The sequence below is a fragment of the Diabrotica undecimpunctata genome, chromosome 4 (genome assembly GCF_040954645.1).
Source record: "Diabrotica undecimpunctata isolate CICGRU chromosome 4, icDiaUnde3, whole genome shotgun sequence".
NCBI classification, from domain to species: domain Eukaryota; kingdom Metazoa; phylum Arthropoda; class Insecta; order Coleoptera; family Chrysomelidae; genus Diabrotica; species Diabrotica undecimpunctata.
This window is the reverse complement of record NC_092806.1, coordinates 109054611-109078846: the sequence shown is the minus strand read 5'-3', so window position 1 is coordinate 109078846 and position 24236 is coordinate 109054611. Positions and strand designations below refer to the sequence as shown.

The 24236-nt window shown below is 31.8% G+C and overlaps 2 protein-coding genes across 3 annotated transcripts in view; both read right to left on the bottom strand.

Annotated features, from left to right (window-relative positions):
• Positions 1 to 11617, bottom strand: part of LOC140439840 (prostaglandin reductase 1-like) — a 43413-nt gene extending 31796 nt beyond the window's left edge. The window contains exons 1-2 of the mRNA XM_072529994.1: positions 11386 to 11617; positions 2900 to 3005 (exon numbers count right to left, since the gene is read on the bottom strand). Of these exons, the coding sequence (XP_072386095.1) occupies positions 2900 to 3005; positions 11386 to 11491 (212 nt within the window). The 5' untranslated portion in view covers positions 11492 to 11617. The remainder of the gene's footprint in view (positions 1 to 2899; positions 3006 to 11385) is intronic.
• Positions 11618 to 20803: 9186 nt separating this feature from the next.
• The window catches only part of LOC140439839 (prostaglandin reductase 1-like), a 57339-nt gene continuing 53906 nt past the window's right edge, over positions 20804 to 24236 (bottom strand). For both annotated transcript variants that reach the window (XM_072529993.1, XM_072529992.1), the window contains exon 7: positions 20804 to 21223. In XM_072529993.1, the coding sequence (XP_072386094.1) occupies positions 20994 to 21223 (230 nt within the window). In that variant the 3' untranslated portion in view covers positions 20804 to 20993. The remainder of the gene's footprint in view (positions 21224 to 24236) is intronic.

Here is a 24236-nt window from a genome sequence, read left to right as displayed (position 1 = left end):
AGTGCCTTTCTCAAGTGATATATTTTTGATATGTGTTTACACTTTATTGTCTTTAGCGAAATAGGTTGAGGAGGAGAGAACTGTTTGTCTTAAGTTGGTCAATCAGAATTATATCTGTATTTTTTAATTTGTTGATTTTAATAGATTCTAGTAAAGATAGCAAGGATAAAGATTAAAGGATAAAGAAGAATTTAAAATTCGCCATTAAAAGAATGATCATGGTCTAAAAAATGAAGAAGTGCGTACGTAGAGACTTTTTTCTATTATTAAAAGCCCTTTTATGTTCTGCTATACGTCTGATAAAAGGTTTATCAGTTTGACCGATAAAAGTTTTTGGGCAGTCGCCACATTTAAGTTTGTATATACCGCTGTATAATTTTTTTCCGCTTTTTCTTTTGGCTTTTGTTGTTCTTAATATATTTGCGCAAGTTGTTGTTTGTTCTAAAAGCTGGTGTTATTCCTTTCTTTTTCATGTGTTTGGCTGGTTTTGTTGATATCTTCCCTGTATATGTAATTGAGCAGAAGATACTGGGTTTTTTGTCTAGTGGTCGGAATACTAATTTCAGGGCTTTCTTATACAGTTTTGTGATTTAAAATTTTATTATTGTGTATACGTTGTACTCATTGTTTACTGGTATTTGCTTAATGATATTCAGTTTTATCTCGAAGTTATTTTTTGACATGGGAATTTCTATTAATCTATGTAACATGCTATGGTAGGCAGCCAATTCATGTTGTGTGGGATAGGATGATGAATTGTGTATAGTTGTATCAGTATGGGTAGGTTTATGAAATACAGAGAACTTATGTTTGTTTTTAAGTCTGATAATTTTTAAATCTAGAAAATTTATGGACTGATATTGTAGTTTTGCAGAGACCGGCAAAATTTGTTGAAAATAGTGGACTATATGTCAGTTTAGAAAAGAGTCACCAGTATTTCTATTTTTTAAGTACCTAAGAGGATTTGTGTCGTTTAAAACAAATTCGATCCACATGTGTTCCCGTTTTTAAAGAAGCCAAGTTTTCAAAGTTTGCATCCCAGGGTCCAGCTTCCATCCTCGTTTTGTCATATCCAAAGCCATTCCCTATAATTTCGCAGTGAGAGATGCAGTTTTTTTGTGACAGTGAATCTACAGTTCCGACCACAGAAATCATCTAAAGTAACTTTAGTGCAATCCAGGTAACTTTTTTGAGTTAAATTTTAAAGTAAAACTAAACATTTTTGTGTTTGATTTTTAAAAGAATAATAAACATTTTAATAATTTGTTTTCATTAAAAATTTAAAAATTTGTAATAAAAAAAGGTATAAATTTGTTTCAGTTTTTAGAAAAAAGGTTAATCTTTAAGAAAAATTTCATCTAAAAGATATTTTCTTTATTTGTAATATTTTTTTTTGCCACAGTTTATAGCCCAGCATTTTTTTGTAAGTTTTGTAGCATCTTGTGAACAAAAAGAACATGTAAGTTTTTCTTTGTTATTTTTATATTAATATTTGTAACCATTTATACAGTAAGTATTTGGTGCCATTTATAATTGGTAACTGTTTGTGGTGAGACAGTAATAAATGTTGAATTTATTTCTCTGAACCATTTTGTCTTTTTATTTTAGAAAAGTCTCCTAACCATTTTTGTATTTCTAATAATTATTTCAATTAGTTTCTAACAATTAGTTACAACTAGTTGTTGTAATCGTCATAATTTGGCACCAAGAAGCGGCGTCCATTTTAAATTGCTAGAGGTCTTTCCTGTTGTTTGTTTTGTTTGTCCATTTGTTCCAGGAGATTCATGTCGGTTCTGTTCCAATTTTTAACCCCTTATAATTATACCCTTTGTGGTAGGCAAAATGTTTCGTTACAAGTGTGAAGTACGTTGTAATTCTACAAAGCCACCTTAATGAAGATTGGTTTAACAGAAATAGACCAAACAAGCTGCAGATGGATAGACCGCTTGCTGAAAAGCAATGTGATAAACCTAACGTTACTGGACGATACAGTATCAGTACAGGTAGCAAGAGGCTTAATGCAGGGGGAGTCTAATCTCCTTTGATATAGCATATATACTTTATAACACACATATGAAATAGGAAACAAAAATCAGAATTTACAATAAACCATAGTAGAAAGTATCGCGAATTATGGAGCAAGTTTGAGAAATGGCGGACTGTTTTATAGTTTTTAAGTAATACGTTATTTTTAATAAAAATGGACTTTTAAAGACGTTGTTGTAGACTGTCACTAAAAAATAAAAAAGACGAGATAAATAAAAGAATAGGTATTGCCACTACAAAAACTCATACTATCAAAGCCAAAAGTTTAAAATGATACCGTCGCGGTTATGTATGAGAAAAAAAAATGCTCGACAAAAAGTTGGAAATATGGCATTAGAAAAAATATACCGGTGCTAAAAAATGATCCGTGCTGAAAAATATATCCGGGCTGAAAAATTTAGCGCTACTATTTGTTTAAAAAGAAATGTTTAAAAACATTTAAACAACTTTTCGCCTGGGCGACCTCTTGATCCTTATTTTGGTATATCTATGTTATTAAAAAAATCTCATAAGGATATTTTTTCGAACAAACCCGAGATTTTCGCCTTGTCTAAATAAATAACACTGCAATAACTAAAATTTTATTCTCAATGTTTCTGAGGATCGCTAAATTTTTTAGTATGTATTTTTAAGGATGTTTTGGACGAATCCAATAACCTGCTATACCTGCAGTGAAATCGATGTCGTTTTTAATATCAATATAAAAGTAAACACATATCTCTATAGAAAAACGGCTATTAGTTTCATGTGCTAATAAAGGATATTCGTGTGAACATCCTACTTTTAAACGTTCTTAATCGAACAGGTACTCTAGGTAGGTAGGTAAATATGACAATATATTATATTTACTAACTTGGCAACTTGAGATCCTGTCATAGTTTTACCAACCATAGACCAACTAGATGCTTTGGCTCTCATATACGGATCGACGCTAAGGTAGACAGCTTCTGCCAAAAACTCTGAAAATATTATAAAAATCAATAAGATAAGTTTACCATAACTTAATCTTATAATAAATACGAAGGTCTAATAAGACCAAAAAAAATATAGAGTTGCAGATTCACAAAAAAAAATAAATTTCTTCTGTAAAATACATTTTTCTACTAAAGAGTCAACTAAGAACACTTTTTTCAGAAAAGGAAAGGTTGGTGGTGTAAGTTAGACAGTGAAAAACTTATTTCGTCATCAGGAAAAAAACAAACAACTTATAATCCTGTAATTCTCGCAAAATGATGTTATATTATATAAGTGATTATATGGTGAAATGAAAGATAACGTAGTAGAAGTTGTATGAACAAGTGATAGAATAATGTCAGTGAAATTTGTACTTGATAAAGAGAAGTATTGAATGTTGTGTGCGTGTATGCTCCTCAAACAGGGCTGTGTGGAAATGAAAGAAAAAATAATCAATTAGGAGACATAATGTGATATTGCATCAGATGAGAAAGTTATAAAGAAAGTGATTTAATGCACATGTAGGCCAATCCAAGGCAGAATATGAATCAATATATGGAGAACTAGAATTTGCAACTTGAAAGGAAGCTGAAGATGACATGCTTGAATTAGCAACAGCGTTCGGTATAACCATTGTTAACACATTCTTTCTAAAGAGAGAAACTTAACTTGTTACATAAAAAAGTGGAGAAAATCAATCCCAAATAGATTATTTCATAACAAAAAAATGTATACATAAATATAAGGACTGCAAGGTAATAGTTATTGAGACAGTAAGCCAACAGCATAAGTTGCTTGTAATGGACATCGAAGTAAAAAGCGAAACCAAATAAAAATAGAGGTCCACAAAAAATCAAATGTGGATGTTAAAAGGTGAGAAAGAAGGTCTATTCAAGGAAAAGATAGTAGAATAAATGTGTTGTAACATGAAAGGAAGTACAATTTGGAGGAAGATGGTCAGTTTAATTGGAGATATTGCTATTAAAATACTTGAAAAAACTTAAGGCAAGAAGTTTGTGAAAAAGAAGACATGGTGTTGGTCTAACGAAGTTCAAGGAAACATAAGAGAAACGAGAAGATTATACAAATAGTGACAAGAAAATAGTTTGGACACAAATCTTCAAAACTATACATTCGCCAAAAAGGAAGCAAAAGTGGCAGTAGCAAAAGCTAAAGCAAAAGCATATAATGATCTATACGATCAACTTAATATCAGAGAAGGAAAAACCAATATTTATAAAATAACTAAATATAGAGCAAAGAAAACAAAAGATTTTAATCAAATAAGATGTATCTGAGATGGAAATAGTAAAATACTTATTCACGAAAAGGATGTCAAAAAGAGATGCAAAAAGTACTTTGACAGGTTATTAAATGAAGAATTTAACAGACAACCAGTTGACTTAACGGAGACGGTAACAGTAATGGTGACCGAAATAACAAACGAAGAAGTGGCTTGAGAAATTCAAAGAATAAAGAAAGAAAAAGCAGTTTGGCCAGATGATATTCCTGGGAAATTATGGAAAGCATTAGGAGAGACAGGGACAAATTGGTTGACAGGCCTATTTAATAGAATTATGGAAGTTGGACAAATGCCAGAGAAATGGAGAACCAGTGTCTTAGTACCTGTCTACAAAAATAAGGGAGACGTACAACAATGTACAAACTACAGGACCATAAAACTACTTAATCACATCATAAACATATGGGAGAGTGTAAATGACAGACGGATTTTCATTATAAGGCAGTTGATGTAAAATAGAGGAATAAAGAAACAAACGCTCATATAATAGAGTACTTCGGGAGATTCTGTGGTTGGCACTTAATAAGAAAGGAGTCCCCGGTGAATATGTAAAGATTGTTAGAAACATGTATGAGAGGATAACAACTAGTATTAAGACAGTTGGGGGAGAGACTGAGTAATTACTTTTAAAAGTAGAATTGCACCAAGGCTCAGTGCTTAGTCCTTATTTATTCTCATTATTTCTGGATTAAATAACAGCGAAACTACAGGATAACATTATGTGGTGCTTAACGTATGCTGATAATGTAGTGTTAGTATGAAATAGTAAAAGTGACTTAAAACTGTAACAGTCGAGGCAAGCTCTTGAGAAAAAAGGTTTAAAACTTAGTAGGACACAAACAGTGTATTTGGAGGAATGTTCATTTAAAGGTGCAGCTAGTCCAATATAATGATATATTTGGATGGTGAAATAATTGTGAAAAGGAATAGTTTTAAGTATCTAGAATCGGTGTTACAGAGTAATGGGGAAATATATGGAGATGCATGCAGTAGAATTAGGGTTGGGCAGATGAAGTGGAACGAAGCAAGTGGTGTGTTGTGTAATAGAAAAAATCTAATGAAGTTAAAGGGAAAATTCTATAAAACAGCCATAAGACAAGCTATGATGTAAGAAACCTAATGTTGATCAGTTAAAAATGAGAGTGGAGTGACAAAAAATAATCAAATTGGGAATGAGTATATAAGGGGAAGTCTAGGGGTTACACCAATTGTTGCCAAGATAAGAGAGCATAGATTAAGATGGTTTGGTCATCTTCAACGTAGAGATGTTATTAACCCAATACGACGAATTGTTGATCTGCAGGTTTCCGAAAGTAATAGGAGAGGAAGATCAAGATAGAACTGGGGAGAGACGCTTAAGCAGGACAGTCGAGAAAGAGTATTAATATTGATATGACCCAAGATAGACATTTATGGAGAAGCCGACCCCGATTAATTAGGGAAGCCGACCCCGCATGGATAAAGGCAAAGAGAATGATAGAATGATGATAATGATGATGATAATGATATATAGATATATATATATATATATATATATATATATATATATATATATATATATATATATATATATATATACATATCGCACCCTCAGTGCAAGACTGCAGTAAGTCAGAATAAGTAAGTTTCAAGATAAAGACGATTTTGTTTATTTTCGTTCTAATATCGGTGAAATAAGACACAAGTTTGAAGAAAAATTAACATTTAATTATTATTTTGCATGCTTTTTAGCCTATATTACATTAACGAAAAATAAAAATTTAAATAAAATAATATTAATGTTAAAAAAATTTGGAATTTCAAAGTTACAACACTTTTGCACGGAGACAATTGTTCATCATTACACATTTAGTATTGGAATTTTAAAGTTACAACACTTTTATAAATGACAACTGATAAATAAACTTTAGTATTATTGTTTCTATGTTCTTCTTGTTTGTCTATGTACTTTTAATCATTTCGCTTAAATCAGAAGTATTTTTTTTGAACGCCCCTATTTCGTTCAGTTTACATGAGTCGTAGAAATTCCCACCATTGAATTTGAAAACAAGAGTAGATAAATAGATTATAATACAACGATTAATTTAAATTCAACTTACTCTGCATGTCGTTGCTATCCTCACTTGCCTGCGCACACAGGGATAAAATCCTTAATGTTCTGGAACTATAAAATTTTGACATTTTCGAAATCGTTAATTCTGCATCTATCACTTACAAGGGCTAATAACAGATTATATTAAAAAAAACACTACTAAAATATACCTACTCTTACTTCTTCCCTGAGAACTCGTTTCTAATGAGTTAATAGGGTAGGTAAAGAGAAAGTAATCTCCAACAACGATAGGAATAGTACTAAACATTACATTTAAAGTATTCACAGAAATCACCTGGTAGATAAAGGGAAAGTAATTCTCGGGGTTTAGTATATACGTTTAACAAATTCCAATAAATCATAGGGTAAGTAAAGAAAAAATAATCCCCAACAGCAATCGTGAATTAGTATGGTAATAAACTTTACATTTAATAGAGTCCAAGAAATCAGATAGCTATCTAGAATAAATAGGTATTATACCTAATAAAACGGCTTATTGTTAGCGGCAATTTAATATTATTATTTCTGCACATGTTTCTGATAGCCACAAATCCTTCGCTTTGTAATGACAATGCCATAACAAGGTAGAAACATTATTTGTAAAACTTTGAATATTTTTATTTCAATTCAAAACAAAAGGACTATAATAAAAATATGCAAATCAGGCTACCTTCAGTAAAGTGATTAACAAAAGGATTAGAATTCACTACCTTAGTAAAAGTTGGGAATTACGTGGGGACAATAATATGATGACAATCGCCCCGGAAGGTTACGTGAAGATTTAATATAGTTTGGGATTTAGTTTTTATAGAACAAGTTTTCTGAGATTAGATATTTTTAACCTGTCAGTATTGTTAATACACAAGTTTTAAGATAACTGTTTTTCCTTTCATAAAAAAAATACTTTTTGGCTGTAAATAATTAGTCTTAATTTATGTGTTTTTAATCCAATCTAATAAATAAATGGTCAAACGACATCGCAAACATTTTATGGAAAATATAATGACACACAAAGGACATAAAACTTACATGAATAGATTGGTCTCGTTAATCTTTGTTTATTGTCTCGACCGTTAATGGATTACGTAGACACACTGTATATTAATATTAAATACCACAGATATACATATAAATATGACAAATATCTTACTTTTTTCGTGCTTTTCATTGCTTGTTATTGAAACCATTGCAATGTTCCGTGCAAAACTGTTGTAACTCTGTTACATTAGAGTTACAACAGTTTTGCACGGAACTTATGTACAAAAACGCAAAATAGTTAAACTGTTGTTGTTGTAATAGTTAGCCGGTTAAGCATTTGAAAGTTACTAAAGTTTTACAGGGGATAGATATGCATGTTTACAATCGAATTCCATGATTACTTCATTTTCATAAAAGTTTGAGTAACTGCAGTCTTGCACTGAGGGTGCGATATGTATATATATATATATATATATATATATATATATATATATATATATATATATATATATATATATATATCATTATCATCATCATTATCATCATTCTATCATTCTCTTATATATATATATATATATATATATATATATATATATATATATATGTATACTGTATATATATATATATATATATATATATATATATACAGTGTCATGGGATCAGTTTTAATGTTTATCATAAAAGTTCTATGTCATCAGTTTAAATTTGTATGGCCTGATAATGATATAAAACTAATAAATATCGAAACCGATTGCATTACACAATATAAAATATAAAATATAAAATAAACTCATTATTTAAACAAGATTGTGAGTTTTTTGGTTTTTTCCCAGTATTGTGATAACTTTTTGCCTGTTCTAGATTACACTTTAATTTGCAGTAGCGTTAGAATAGCTAAAGCAGAAGTAGGTATACCCTTCTATAAAATATACTGTAATATAAAACTTTAGTGTAAGTGCCTTTAAACAAAAGCAGCCCTCAGTGCTTAAATTGAGAATATTATTATACTAGGTAGAATCATGTAAATATACATTTCACAATACGAGTGATAATAATCCGCTATGTATAGAATATTTAGCTACTTGTAGTTATATAAAATATGTTTGGATTTCTAATGCAAATGCAGAAACCCTCGCAAGAACAACAATGACTAAACTTCTTCTTTAAGTGCCATCTCCGCGACGAAGGTTGGCAATCATCATGGCTATTCTGTCCGTCTTGACAGCTTTTCTATTATGGATGATTTTTAGAAGGGTTTTTATGTATGTGACATTAGACTGATTGTTCGATAATTACTACATTCTTTGGCATTTACTTTCTTTGGTAGACAAATAAATGTTGATGTCAGCATTTTACGTGGAATAATTACTGTGGTGGAATAGATGACTAAACTACAAGTTGCAAAAAGAGCAATGGAGAGAATATTGCTGGGGGTTTCTCTATGTGATAGATCCTACTGCTACTATACGTAAAATATCAGAAGTAGAAGACGATATTGAAAGAATAATTACATAAAAATGAAACTCGGTATATCCTGTAGAAAGAGAGGTTGATGATCGGTTGACAAAAAGACTTTTGAAATCGAGACATCGTGTTACAAGATAATAGAAACAGAGGTTGACCCCGCGAAAAGGTGGATCGATGACATAAAAACAGTAATTATAAATTGGACTTAGCAGTGGACGTTGGAGGTTAGATATTGATGATGATCCATATAAATCAGTCTCAAATACTAGAGGTAAGAGCTCAAACAACATGAGAAGTTATAGTAGTTTAGTTTTTGTTAAAATACGGTTGCCTTTCATCGATAACCCTATTTTGTTTTTCTGTTTTAAGAGACATGTCATTATATTTTACTTAGTGTATCTAAAAAGATACACTAAATCGATCATTTTGAATTTGGCAATAGGCACGATATAGGAAAAATGTTATACAAATAATAATTAACCCTAATTTGTTTCTTGCTAATTTGCTTTTAACAAACAAGAACTATGTAAATGGACCTGTATCAGTCCTGAAAATAACAAAAAATGAAATAGACTATGTACACTTCAATAGAAAGGACATAAACACTAACGTGACAGTACTAAATACATGTTATACTGAAAGAGACTACAGATTCAGTAAAGCAACAAACTTATTTAAGAAGATCCAACAACGAAAACCCTGACACCAAAACAATCCAAGTACCAAAGTGAGATATAAACAAGACTAACATTAGTAGAGATACTGAAATAAATGCAAACACTAACTGCAACCATTAAAATTTTGGTTAACTTTTAGACAGTTAACAGTTCACTTTTAGACTTACGCCGTTGGTTGATTTTTATTTTTTTAGTGTGAAAATTACCCCTATTATAAAAAAAAAGTATAATTGTAAATTAAAGCAAGTAATTGATTCAAATCATCTTTTAATTACGTGAATGAATGACAATTAACATTAAACAACATAAATTACGATTTTATTTATCACAATTTAACCCCTTAATTCGAACTAGGTTAGTTATAATTAAAACGATGTCATTGAATACTTTTACTTACCCTCAACTTTAATATTTAACTTGTGTCGTTGGTTGTTTTTTAGTGTTTAGGGGTGAAAACGACCCCTATTAGAAAAAAGTCATATAACTGTAAATTCAAGCATTTTGGAAATATTTAATTATACAGTGGCATTAAATTTGAATTTCTTACTGTTTAAATTATTTACCACAAAATTTCTACCTTGCCACCCCTTGCGAAAAAATTCGAATAGTTGTAGTATGTTTTTTTTTTATTGAAACTATAAATACAATAGTTTTTTTTTAATAAAAATGTTATAAATTTATTTTATTTAAATTTAAAAAACATCCCTTATTAGTTTGTAAGGATGGACGAAGGTATGTATGTGCCATAGCATATTATATGTGTCTTACAATGTTCCAGTATACGGGTTTTGATATAACCTAAAATACGTGATAGGTTTTTTACTAATAACACGGTTAGCTTTTAAGCTATGAAGTACTAAAAAACAATTTTTAGGTTTTTTTAAGGGCAATAAGATCATTTTAATTCTTATTGTTGAAATAGTTGTAATTAAAAGGGCTTGAACAAGTCACTAATCACGAGTGTATGCAAACTTTGAGCAGCCATATCTTAACCAATTTTTGTCTTGCAAAAAAAAATCGAAGTATTCAGAAATGCAAAACCTATTTTTTTTATTCCTTTAAATTTTTCGTATTGTAAATGCTTTCGTAAAAGCAATACATAAATAAATTAAAAAGCGGTAACGAATAATTTAATTTGGGATGCTAATTATGGGTTGATTTTCACAATGTTTTTACAAAAAAAAAAACAGACCAACTTCCAACACATATGTGGTCCAACATATTCGCATTTAAACAACACCACAAATGCGATAAATGTGAACTACTGTAGTACGATATGTATTGCATCGTATGTAGAGAAAATGACAGTACTGCAAACCTTACGATTTTCTCTACGACCTGCAGTATAAACACGCAGTACAATAAATCATTACGTGTGTACGGCGTTTAAGACTTGGCAGGAAGCAACACAGATGGCATCCAATAGGAAGGAATGGAGAAAGTTCGGTAAGAGCTAGGACACCTCAGAAGACTATCAAATATTGTAAGTTAATGAATTGTATTTTAAACGGCCCCACACCGAAACGTACAAATGGGTCTACTGATTAAGTAAGTAAGTAAGTGGTATATTTGACTTTCTAAAATCAAACCACTTCAACATGTACCCAATTTTTAAATACTGATTTATCTTTCAAAGAAAAAAGGCGAAGATATTAGTGCAACTAATGGGTATTATTTATTTATATAAAATATGAATCTAGAAAAAATAATTAAGCCTTAAAAAATAATTAAGGCTGTAACTATGTGGTATGACATAGTTTTGGTAGAACATAACTGCAATAAAAAACCAGCTATTATAAGAAATATCAAAAACAGTGTGTCTGAAGAAATAGATTTAATAATATTACTGCTATTTTTTTTTGACTTACCTCCTTCGTTAATCGATGCCAACTCATATTCTTCGAGTTTGAAATCACTTTCCTTTGGAAATCCTTCAAAATCCTTTGTCAAAACAAATCGCTTGCCTTTGACCATATTTAAATCAGAATGTGACTATAAAATAATCTGAAGTAAAATTGTTACTGTACAAATATTCCTACTAAAGATCTATTATATATGTTTTATTTGGTATGATGACGATACGTATTTTTGTTTGGAATCTAAATGTATGTCCTTTGAGATAAAATGATAATGAGACAGCGATTAGATATATTTAATCGGAATTGTAATTCGGAAGAGATGTCAACTTTTGTCTAGAAATATATTAATAAGGTGATACGGAAATCCAATTTTGTATAATATTTGAGGAATGTTTGATAAAAAGTGCCTATTCATATTTAATTCGCAAATAAAACAGAATTGTTCCAAAAATGTATAATTTAATAAAAAAAAATACTGACTAATATTTTGTCATATTGTAATATTTTGTTTTAATATTACAATTAAATTATTTCTAGCAATGGTACCATTGCGGCAAAATTACGCCAACTTATATCGATGGGTATGTAAAGTTGACAATGTCCAGGCCCGTAGCGTCAATATCCTGTCGTACAGGGCATTTCACAGGGTAGGATCTAGTACTGAACCCTGCGGAACACCCTGCGACATCCAAATGCTGATATTCCTTTGCCTTACGGACCTGTCAGTAAAGTATCTGTCAACTACTCTGACCAGGTACTTACTAACGCCCAATTCTCTCAGCCTGGAAATAATTTTTTTTCCATGACACCATGTTAAAGGCATTCTTGCCGTCAAGCAGGATAAGAGTTACACATCTCTTCGTATCCTGCGTGACTAATCTCTTTGAGATCACTTCTGTGACCGCATCGATGGTGGACCTTTTGGCCCTAAAGTTATATTGGCAGTCGCTCAGCGCACGCTTTTTTTCCAGCTCTCGCTCAAGGCGGCCTTTCACAAGCTGTTTGTACAATTTAGTTACCGAACTAAGAAGGCAAATTAGCCAAAAGTGTGCCATACTCGTCACCTCTACTTTTCGGAATAAGGACAACCCTATCGTCTTTTCACAGTGAAAGTGCTATTGCACTTATTTAAGCAGTTTGTTTAGCAATCTCAGAGAAACCCTCTACGAAGTCAGTAACTCTTTCACGCCCATCCTTCACCTGAGAAAAGTGTTCCCGTATTAAAGGGAGTTTCTCCTCCGCAGGCAGGGGTAGGGTGTCTTTTTCCACTTCAATTCGGTACATACAATCTTAAAGCCCTGTCACCAAATATCCCTTTCGAGAATCTGATGCAGGTTACTCGACCTTTTTCTCTTACATCTTCTTATCTCATTCCTGTATTTATTCCACATTCGCCTTAATTTATTCATTCTCTCTTTCAAACCTTATGTTTGCACTCTTCTTAAACCCTTACCGCTCTTTCCACCAGTATAGTTGTTTCATTTCATACTTCCTATTTGATCTTACACAAGCCAACCCCTATGCCGCACATAGACTCTCAATCAACTCACTCATATCCTCGCATCCCGGAAGAATCAAACCAAAAGGATCTACAAAAATATCCTCATTTACACATCTCATTCGATTGTTTTTTGTCCCCCATTTTTTCGTTTCTGCCTTTTGCTTGCTATCTCAAAACTCACATACTTTTGTAAGCTGAGCGATTCTTCTTCCAAAACAGTCCAGCTTACGGCCCTGTTTAAAAAAGACGTTGAAACCAGTGAGATATCCAGGTGATGCCAATTCCTCGATTCACCACGTATACGGCTACGTCAGATCTGTTTATACTTAAAATAAAAAAATTTATTTAAAACAATTTATTCTTTATTTATTAGTTCAGGCCAGACACGTTAATCTATGTAACTTGATCATAAGATCCTTATACTGTGATGCCTTCTTCTTAAAGTGCCTATCCGTTCCGGATGTTGGCGATCATCACGGCTATCTTTACTTTGTTTATTGCAGCGCGGAACAGTTCAATGGTAGTCGTGTTATACCACTTTCGTAAATTTTGAAGCCAGGAAATGCGTCTTCTTCCCGGTCCTCTCTTACCATTTACCTTGCCTTGGAGAATCAGCTGGAGAAGGCCGTAACGTTCTTGATTTCTTATTACATGTCCTAGATATTCCAACTTTTTAGTTTTGACGGTCATGAGAATTTCACGTTCTTTCTCCATTCTACGCAGGACCTCCATATTAGTAACTCTGTCAACCCAGGATATACGTAAGATGTGCCTATAACACCACATTTCGAAAGCTTCGAGCCGATTCATAGATGCAACAGTTAGTGTCCACGCTTCCATTCCGTAGAGCAGAACTATGAATATGTAGCAGTTCAATAGACGGCATTTTGTTTTTAATGATATGTCTCGACTGTTGAAAATGGTTCTCATTCTAACGAAAGCTGCTTTTGCTTTTATTATTCGCTGTTTATTTTCTATTGAGTGATTCCATTGGCTACTTAAATTGGTGCCTAGATATGTATATTGCTCGACTCTTTCGATATTCTGTTGGTTGATTGTAAGTTGAGCGTATTAATACGTTTAGTATTGTTTTTTTACTAATTGTCATAAATTTGGTTTTCTTTATGTTAAGAGCTAGTCCATATCTGTTGCTGACTTCTGTTATGCGATTTGTTAATATCTGTAAGTCATTCAGATTATCGGCAAAAACTATAGTGTCATCTGAATATCTAATGTTATTCAACCATTCACCGTTTATTAGTATTCCTTTCGCACAACTGTCTAAAGCTTCCTTAAATACCCATTCAGAATAAATATTGAACAACAATGGAGACAAAATACAGCCCTGTCGTACTCCATGTTCTATTGCAATTTTATCAGTTAACTGGTCTTCTATTTTGATTTTGGCCGTTTGATTGTAGTAAATGTTTCTGATAATTCTAAGATCTTTGTTGTCAATTCCAATTTCTTGCATTAGAGTCATTAATTTGTCATGTTTTACTCTGTCAAATGCCTTCTGGTAATCTATAAAGCATACGTATATGTCACAATTCACATCCCTGCATCTCTGAAATAGCACCTGTACAGCAAAAAGGGCCTCCCGTGTTCCCAGAGCATCACGAAATCCGAATTGTGTTCTTGTTAGTTGTTCCTCATATTTTGTATATATTCTTTTGTGAATGACCTTAAGAAATGTTTTAAGTAAATGGCTCATAAGGCTTATAATTCTATAGTCTTCGCACTTTCTTGCATTGGGTTTTTTTGGAAGATTTATAAAAGTTGACACTAACCATTTTTGGGGAATTATGCCTGTATCATATATATTGTTAAATATATTTGTCAACCATTTTATGCCATCATAGTCCATAAGTTTTAAGAATTCTGAGTGAAAATTATCAGGGCCTACTGCTTTACCATCTTTGGTGCTTTTGATGGCGTATTTTACTTCTTCAACTGTAAATGGTGGTCCAGATTCGCAATTGGTGTTTGTTGTAATACCAGTGTTACTTCGTATATCTTCAAAAGTTTTTTCCACGTATTTAATCCAAATATCCCTTTTATGCTCTATTTCCAGTACTATGTTTCCCTGATTATCTGTCAGGAATCCAGTGTTCTTGTGTTTATATAAGCCTGCCGCTTCTTTAATCTTTTTATGGAGGGTAAATGAATCATGTTTTTGTTGTAATGACTCTATCTCTGTTCACTTCGAGCTAAACCAATTTTCTTTTGCTATTTTAATAGCCCTTTTTATTTCGTCATTTATGTTGTTGTAGTAATTCTTATTATCTTTAGCGTTTCTTCTGTCTTCCATCATACATAGAATCTCCTCCGTCATCCATTCCTTTTTATTTGTTCTTTCGGGTTTTAAGTATCTCTCTGTTATTTCTTGACTTACTTTGTGCAAATTTTTTAGTTCTACATCTGTGTTATCTGTTTCTGTACGAGCCCATGGTTTTTCTGTACGAGCCCACGTTTTTTCTTTTAGGCGTTTTTGTACCTTTTCCTTTACTGTTTTATTTTTCAGTTGGTTAATATCGTACTTCATGTGATGTCAACGAAGGTTAACTGTTTTCTTATTGATAGTTTTAGGATATCTTCTAGTGCAATCCTCAGTTGACAGAATGACAGTTTGATAGAATTTTCTTCCATATAGCATTTCTGCATTACGGTTTATTCACCTTATTATTTATAGGTGTTTTAGTCGCCGTTTAAGTCTTTCCTTTATTTTATTTATTTATCGTATGACACTTGACACATTTACATTTAAATTTACATATATTTTGTATAAAACATTACATATATGTTTACAAACGAACATCTAACTTATTTATATATTCTATCGACTCTGGAGTCGCCATTAGGAAATCTTCTGACCTGCCTTGATAGGATTAGAACACTGTTCTGTAATGTGACAGATAGTTACAAGGATCTACAGACCGAGCGTGTCTTATAAAATCCACGGCTTCGCGCAATTGTACTTGTGAGTTCGTGAACTGTGATAGTCGACTGGAGTTACAATTTGCTAAATTTAAATGTAGTCGTTTCCACTCATTCATATTAATATTATAAGTAATGTATAATATATTAAATTTTTTAATATTGCTAATTTTATTAAAGCTTTTAATATTGTTTTTTTTATATTAATAATAATATTAAGTAATTAAATATTGCACCTTGCTTAAAAAAGTACGAGATAAATAACTCGTTTTTTTTATATGAAAGTGCAATTTTCTTACAAATGCTTGGTTTTTTGATAAGATAATACAAATTGTATGATAATGATGAGTAGCTAAACGTTGGGTAGTCAGTGGCGAATCTACGAGGAGGTAAAAAGGATCTTCTGAATTTGTCAATTCTTTGGCTGAACATACAACCAAGAGAGGATGGAATGTTGTCAGACCATTAACAATATTGAAATATAACCAGTACGTGACAGGAAACGATGTAGAATATGTTCTATCAATAAAAAAAGAAAAAACACAATTTACGAGTGTGCTGATTGTGACAAAAAAACCTGGACTATGCATAGGATATTGTTTTCGCAAATATCATTCAACCAACGGATAGATTGCATTCAGTATATTAGTTTAAATAAAAATCTTATTTTCTAAAGACCTTTTAATTATTACCTCATGTCCCACTAACAATTTCTAATCTGAAAATATAAATATCTTGAGAACTTTCACAAATGTTAGGGATAATAAATTGAAATCCTTTAACAAAAGGCTATAGCTATAATTTGAATAAGCTGGTTTTGCCGATTTGATTTTCTTATTACTAATTAACATATTAGACAGGTATTTTACATAGTCACAATTCTCTTAAAGATTTTTGTTTCATTGAAAACTGAACCTGATATTTCAGAACCGGATGAACAGGTGTTATTTCGTCTAATTTATGAGTTTAAATTATAAATATAAAACAAAATTTATAATATTTCACAACGGTCAAAAACCACACTTAAAAGTATTCACACCACAGAATACTAGTTATACGCAAAAATATTCAAACAGAATCAACAACCAAACATCCAACACAGTGTCTCAAGTACGATTGTGCGAAGCCGTGGATTTTATAAGACACGCTCGGTCTGTAGATCCTTGTCAGATGGTTTGGGGTTGTCCGCACAGTCACAGAGTGGGGATGGTCGTTTACCCCATTTGTGCATCATGTAACCGCATCTGCCGTGTTGGGTTCTGATTCGGTTTAGCATAGTCCATGTGTTGCATGGTATGTCAAAACCTGGTGGTTTTTGTGTGATGCAGGGTAAGCTGCTATTTTGTTGTTCCATCCAAGTCTTTCCTTGATTAAGGTTCATCAAATACAATTAACACTTGTTCCTGTTCTGGTGAAAACATTGCCGATCTTTTGTATGACTTTTGAGATGCAACTTCCATTTTACTTTAATTTATTATTTCATTCAACAAAAGAATATTGAAGTTCAATTCAAAAACTTTAGAAGTCTTCTTAATGTAATTTACGATTTCGCGTGAAAATATTACATACTTATAATAACTGATTTGTCGTTCATAAAAATATAATTAGGAAGGAAAAGACAGTTAAGATTTGATTTCACGTACAGGGCGCTTGCGCATCCGCTTATACGTATTTCGGCCTAATAGACCTTATCAGAACGGCTTTCGCAACCGCTCTGAACGTGAACATATCTCCTCAACTGTTGTGGAATGCAATTTTTAGATTCCCCATGTCTCTCTTAACATCTTTATCAACGTCTGTTTTGCCTTGCAATTCTTAGAAGGCACAGATTAAAGCGAAATTCTGAATTTGGTTTCAAAAATTAGTCTACGATTTTATTATCAGATGTCGCTATATTGCGTCTATACGAAGCCATGTTAGAGTTACTTCCTAAGACAAAAAAGATTTATTTCACATCCAGAGCGATTGCGAAAGCCGTTCTGATGAGGCCTATTGGACCGAAATACGTATAAGCGGATGCGCAAGCGCCCTGTACGTAAAATAAAATCTTAACTGTCTTTTCCTTTTTATTTCGATATACTCTGTACGAGTACTAGAAACCAATTCGCTAAGAATTTTGCTTAGTTGACTAGATATGTTGTGGAATGAATTTTTAGATTTCCCATGTCTCTCTTAACATCTTTATCAACGTCTGTTGTGCCTTGCAGTTCTTACAAGGCACAGATTAAAGCGAAATTCTGAATTTGGTTTCGAAAATTAGTCTACGATTTTATTATCAGATGTCGCTACATTGCGTCTATACGAAGACATGTTAGAGTTGCTTTCTAAGACAGAAAAGATTTATTTCACGTTCAGAGCGATTGCGAAAGCCGTTCTGATAAGGCTTATTGTGCCGAAATACGTATAAGCGGATGCGCAAGCGCCCTGTACGTGAAATCAAATCTTAACTGTCTTTTCCTTTTTATTTCGATATATTCTATACGAGTACCAGAAAACAATTCGCTAAGCATTTTGCTTAGTTGAGGAGATATGTTGTGGAATGCAATTTTTAGATCCCCATGTCTCTCTTAACATCTTTATCAACGTCTGTTTTGCCTTGCAATTTTTAGAAGGCACAGATTAAAGCGAAATTCTGAATTTGGTTTCGAAAATTAGTCTACGATTTAAAAAATATAATTCTTCTTCATCTTTTTTCTTCTTCAGCTTTCCTTTTTTCAGGGGTCGCTGTTCCTTATTCTTCGCCACTCATTCTTGTCTATATTGTCTTCTTCACCTAAACTTTTCTTTTCCAAGTCGTCTGCCATACAGTTTTTTAATCTTTTCCTCGGTTTTAATCTACTCTCTTTTCATCAACTAGTAAGTGGTCTATCCTTCGTCACACATTGTTTTCATTTATACGTCTTTCGTGACGTGACGTCATTGCAGTCTTTGTTTTTGAATCCAATTTTTCGATCGCAGGGTAACCTGGTCATTAACTTCCAGCTAAACCAACCACCATGTATCTTGTGGGTAATTTCTCGATGTAGTGATCCATTTTCCGAGATGCAGGACCCAAGGTATTTAAATTCTCCTACTCGTCATAGGTTTTTCTATAAGCAATTCAATGTCTTCAACCATTTCTGTTCCTATCAACCACATATACTAAGTTTTCGGAATGCTAACATTAAGTCCTCCCTCTTCAATAGCCCTTCTCCAACCGACCGACTTCTCCTTCAACATTTCTTTGCTCTTCTCTACTAACACGATATCATTGCCAACCCTCTCTGTAGAGGTAATGGATTTTGACAAGAGCTATGAGTCATGACAATGCAGTACACAAGTTTACCTGTTATTTACAAGGTCATAGCTCTTGTCAAAATCCATTACCTATAAGTACATTCATAACAAAATTAAACAGGTAGAGACTTAGTAAAGGGACTATAACGGAATCTGTGAATGTGAAACCGCACCTGGGTAAATGTTACTTAATCCCTCTGGTTAACCACTGATTGTGAAGCCGAACGTAAGTTTCGTTATACCTAGTAAGTCAAAAATGTTTACTCATTGTATTTAAATGTATATTTTTAACCAATTAAATTCTATTTTTTTGGGTAAATCTAATTTTTTACCTTCTTGATGTCTATGTTTACTTCAAAATTGTAGTTGAATGCATGAGTCCTTGTAATCGAAAGGTTGGCATATATTAATTTGGTTTTATCGTAGACAAAATTATATGATACCATAAGCAATCCCTTCTTTCATATAAACAAATAATGGCCGCATGTACCAGTACGATAAACAACTTGGTGCAGTCCGGGTAGTATCGGCGGATTGGCTAGGAAAAACATTCTCATTCCATATTTTTGTATAATCTTACTTGAGATATAACAAAAGCGCATCCGACTCAAAAAAAAATAATGGTCAAATATTGTTTAAACAATTTTTTTAAACAGATTGTCCAATTTAATTTTTTTTATCAACAATTCTTTTAGGTTAACTGGTTCATTCTGAGCAAAAAAGATTTGTAGAAACTGTTCTCTAAAATGCATCGATTTCGAGTTATAAACAATTTAGGGTATGAAAAAACGTAAAAATGGATATTTTCAAAGCTAGAAACTTAGTGAAAAATTAATATTTTTCAGATAAACGAAAGGATAAATTGGTTTAAAAAAATTTTTTGTGCAAAAATTGTTATAAATAAGCATGTTCTTATGAAAAACTTTAAAGTAAACCTTTTACTGTAATGTAGTATTTTTCGGCATTTTTAATCATTTATTTGCATTATCATATAAACAACAGTTGGTTCTTACCTTTCAGGGCATAAGCTTCCCTTTTTCAAGCTGGGAAATTGTACGTTTCCTTAAAAAATGTAATTATTTATCATCGACCTAGATTCTTGTTAATTTCAATGTTAGTTACCCAAATTATGTAATTTAAGGATCATCTGACCTTATCATGTGTTTAGTTCCAAATACTTTATAGACGTTTCTGAAAATTTATAAATCCATTTTGGATCATTTTTAAGAATTTAAATAATAAAATTGATACCATTTTACAAAAAGAAGTTTTTACTTCATTGTAAGTTTTTTTTTAATAAATATTACTGTCACAAGATCATTATAAAACCAACAAACAGTAATATCCGGTTTATAACAGACAGTTTCCGAAAAAAAAACACCAACGATAAAACCCATACCATGATATTAACTTTAAAACTTGCACAAATGTTGTAATCAATGGATTTAAAAAAATGTTCAATTCCCAATTTTACAGACTTCTCAAGAAACAGATTTTAGGAGGTTTTCCTTACAAAACACCTAACCGAAAATTACTAAATAAAAAAAATTATGACAAATTAGTATTGCAAATTATATTTTTTTAAATTTTGTTTTATTATTAAACTTCTTTAGTAGTTTATGATCGTATGTTTGAATAACTAGAACTGCTGGGGATGTGGTTATTTTCCGCTCCTGAATTTTCAGTAACAATTTTTGTTTCTAAGAAAGAAAATTTACAATAAAACATACCATTTTATTTTTATTTTCATACATACCAAAGACAAACTGTTAACAACATTCTTTTATATTTTTAATTACAGTAATTAAAAATTCCATGTATTGAATTTTTGCTTGTTTCTAAAATTTAAAATATAATAGTTTAAATGACAGCATTTTTTTGTACATTGTTTTACAGTTTATTTTTATACTTTAACTACAGCTTTTCCTCGGTTTTCGCCCTTAAGCATTCCCAGAAATGCTTTGAATGTGTTTTCGAAACCAACTGTAACAGTTTCCTGATATTTAATTTTTCCTTCACGTATCCATTGTAAATATTGTTTAACAGCTTCTGGAAATCTATCTGCCCATCTGAGGTTATCAAATCCTTCCACTTTCAGCTGCTTGAAAAGAATTGCCGGTTGAACAATTGTAACTGAAATAAAAATACAGAAATGATAATATTATCGATAAGAAAAAAATGAGCCTTGGAAGTTTCTCATAAAAGTGCTTAAAAACATTCTTACAATATTGACTTGATTTAATATAGGTAATATTAAACAAAATCATACAAAAGGATATACACGAATCCTTATGGATAATATTATATCGTATCCTTACGGGTGTTTCTTTCTAAATACAAGGTGGTCCAGAATTATGTACATTAATTTCTAGAGCTCATAGTACGTCCAAAAATAAGGGTACTTCTTTATGTACACTTTTTTATATGACTGAATAATAAGGGAGATACAACCCTTTAAAGGGGTGAATTGAAATTCTCATTTTTTCAAATATCTTCCAAACGGTTTTGAATACGGAGTTCATATTTTGGGAGTGATTATAAGACATTAGGATAATTAATTTCATGTCACCACCTACCACATCCTATATTAATACAGAGTAGTTTTGGAGGGTAAGTGGGGGTTATTGGGTCACATGTTTTTTAATTTTTACATATTTTAAAAAAATATTTTAAAAATTGTTTGCTTAGACTTTTCTACGCAAAAAAGATGCTCTTGTAATATTTCGATAGCTATCACCGTTTTAGATTTATTTAAACTCGAAGGTATACATGTATTTTATTGTAATCGTTACATTTCTTAATATTCATCAAGTATGCTTTGGAATTGACACTTGTGTTAGCAATAATATTACAAATAAATGGAAAACTTAATTAATACTTAATATTTAATTACTGGCGAAAATAATATTTCACAACAACTGTTCAAAATGTCCTCCATTTTGTTGAATACATAATCTAAATCTTTTATTTAGCGAACGCATTAATCCATTTATTGTTACTGGATCGTTTTGTAAATCGGTAAATACTTGTTCAATTTTGTCTCTTAACTCATTTACTGTATTAATTGGAGTGTTATACACTTTTGATTTCAAATAACTCCATACTGTAAAGTCCATTGGATTAAGATCAAAACTACGAGCAGGCCAATGAATCGGTGCATCCGCACCCCGGCCTATCCACCTATCAGGGAAATGTTCATGTAACCACCTTCTACAAATTCTTGTGTAAAGTGGTGTAGCACCATCATGTATGAAAAACATGTTTCTCCGTATTTGTAATGGAATATCTTCCAAAATATCATGTAAAATATTGTCTAGAAAATTGTAATACATGTTACCATTTAAATTTCCGGGAAAGATGTGGTACCTATCCTATGAAACTATTTCCTAAAGTAGCTGCCCAAACGTTTATCTTGAACGTGTGTTGGAAGTGAGTTTCCATTGTAGCCCTTGGATTTTCTTTAGCCCAGAAGTGCATATTTCTAGAATTGAACATACCTTGTCTGGTAAATGTGGCCTCGTCTGTAAACAGAATGTTGCTTAAAAAATTTGGTGCAGTTTGAACTTTATTTTGCAATACTTCACAAAAATCAACTCTAAGTGGCATATCGTCAGGTAACAATTCCTGCACTTGTCGATAGTGGTAAGGATGTAATTGCTCTCCATGCAGAACCCTTAAAACACTTTGATGGGAAATATTCGTTCTTAATCCTAACCTGCGTGTACTTATTGTGGGGTCATTTATTACAGCATCCAATATTTGCTGTTCAACGCAAACATTTCTTGCTTCTCTACGACGACCAGCATCTGTATTCTTTCTTTGAAGACAACCGGTTTCTCTCAGTCGTCGTTCAGTACTTACAAAAGTCCTGGCATTGGGAATATTTCTGTTCGGATATTTTTCTCTGTAGCGTCTTACAGCGGCAGCAGCATTTCCCAAACATTCCCCTAATACTAAAAGTATGTCTGTCATCTCAGAATTTGAATAGTGTGCCATATTGCGGGCAAAAAAATTTAAAAATATAGCAAAAGAGACGTGTTAAACAAATTTCACTGTCGAGTACAATAAAAGTGTAGATAAAATAATTTAATTGTTATTAAACGTCACTGAAAATTCATAGACTACTTGGGATTAAAGTGTTGTTGCTAACACAAGTGTCAATTCCAAAGCATACTTGATGAATATTAAGAAATGTAACGATTACAATAAAATACATGTATACCTTCGAGTTTAAATGAATCGAAAACGGTGATATCTATCGAAATATTATAAGAGCACCTTTTTTGCGTAGAAAAGTCTAAGGAAACAATTTTTAAAATATTTTTTTAAAATATGTAAAAATTAAAAAACATGTGACGCAATAACCCCCACTTACCCTCCAAAACTACCCTGTATTAATATAGGATGTGGTAGGTGGTGACATGAAATTAATTATCCTAATTTCTTATAATCACTCCCAAAATATGAACTCCGTATTCAAAACCGTTTGGAAGATATTCGAAAAAATAAGAATTTCAATTCACCCCTTTAAAGGGTTGTATCTCCCTTATTATCCAGTTTTATAAAAAAGTGTACATAAAGAAGTACCCTTATTTTTGGACGTACTATGAGCTCTAGAAATTAATGTACATAATTCTGGACCACCTTGTTTAAGTATGATAAGCATGTCCAAACGTCAAAACATATTCAAAAAGGTGTGAGTTACAGAAAAAATAATTGAATTTAAAAATGTACATACTGGGAATTTACACTAAAAATTTATTCTATTCGTCTAATCGTCATTGCTTTTATAGGTGTAATCCTCCACTTTTATCCTTCATTTTCAATTCTTCCCGTTATCTTAGAGATATATTTATTTTATAAAGTTTTTCGTTTTCCTTCCTATTATTTATCAAATCACTTTATCTTTTGGCTTCTTTTTTTGTACCGAATTGCAGAATTTGTATTGTTATTATGGTTTTATTCTACTGATAGAGCAACATTTTTGTTCGTAAAGCCCGTTGCACTACAGCCAATTGACTTATTGTACATTGTGTGTGTTGTAGTGTGTGTGTGTTAAATGATTGCCTCGTTACTAAATCAAGTTGGCTTCATTGTTTTTACCAAGAATCGCTTATTATATTCAAACGACTTCGGTGCTTTGGGT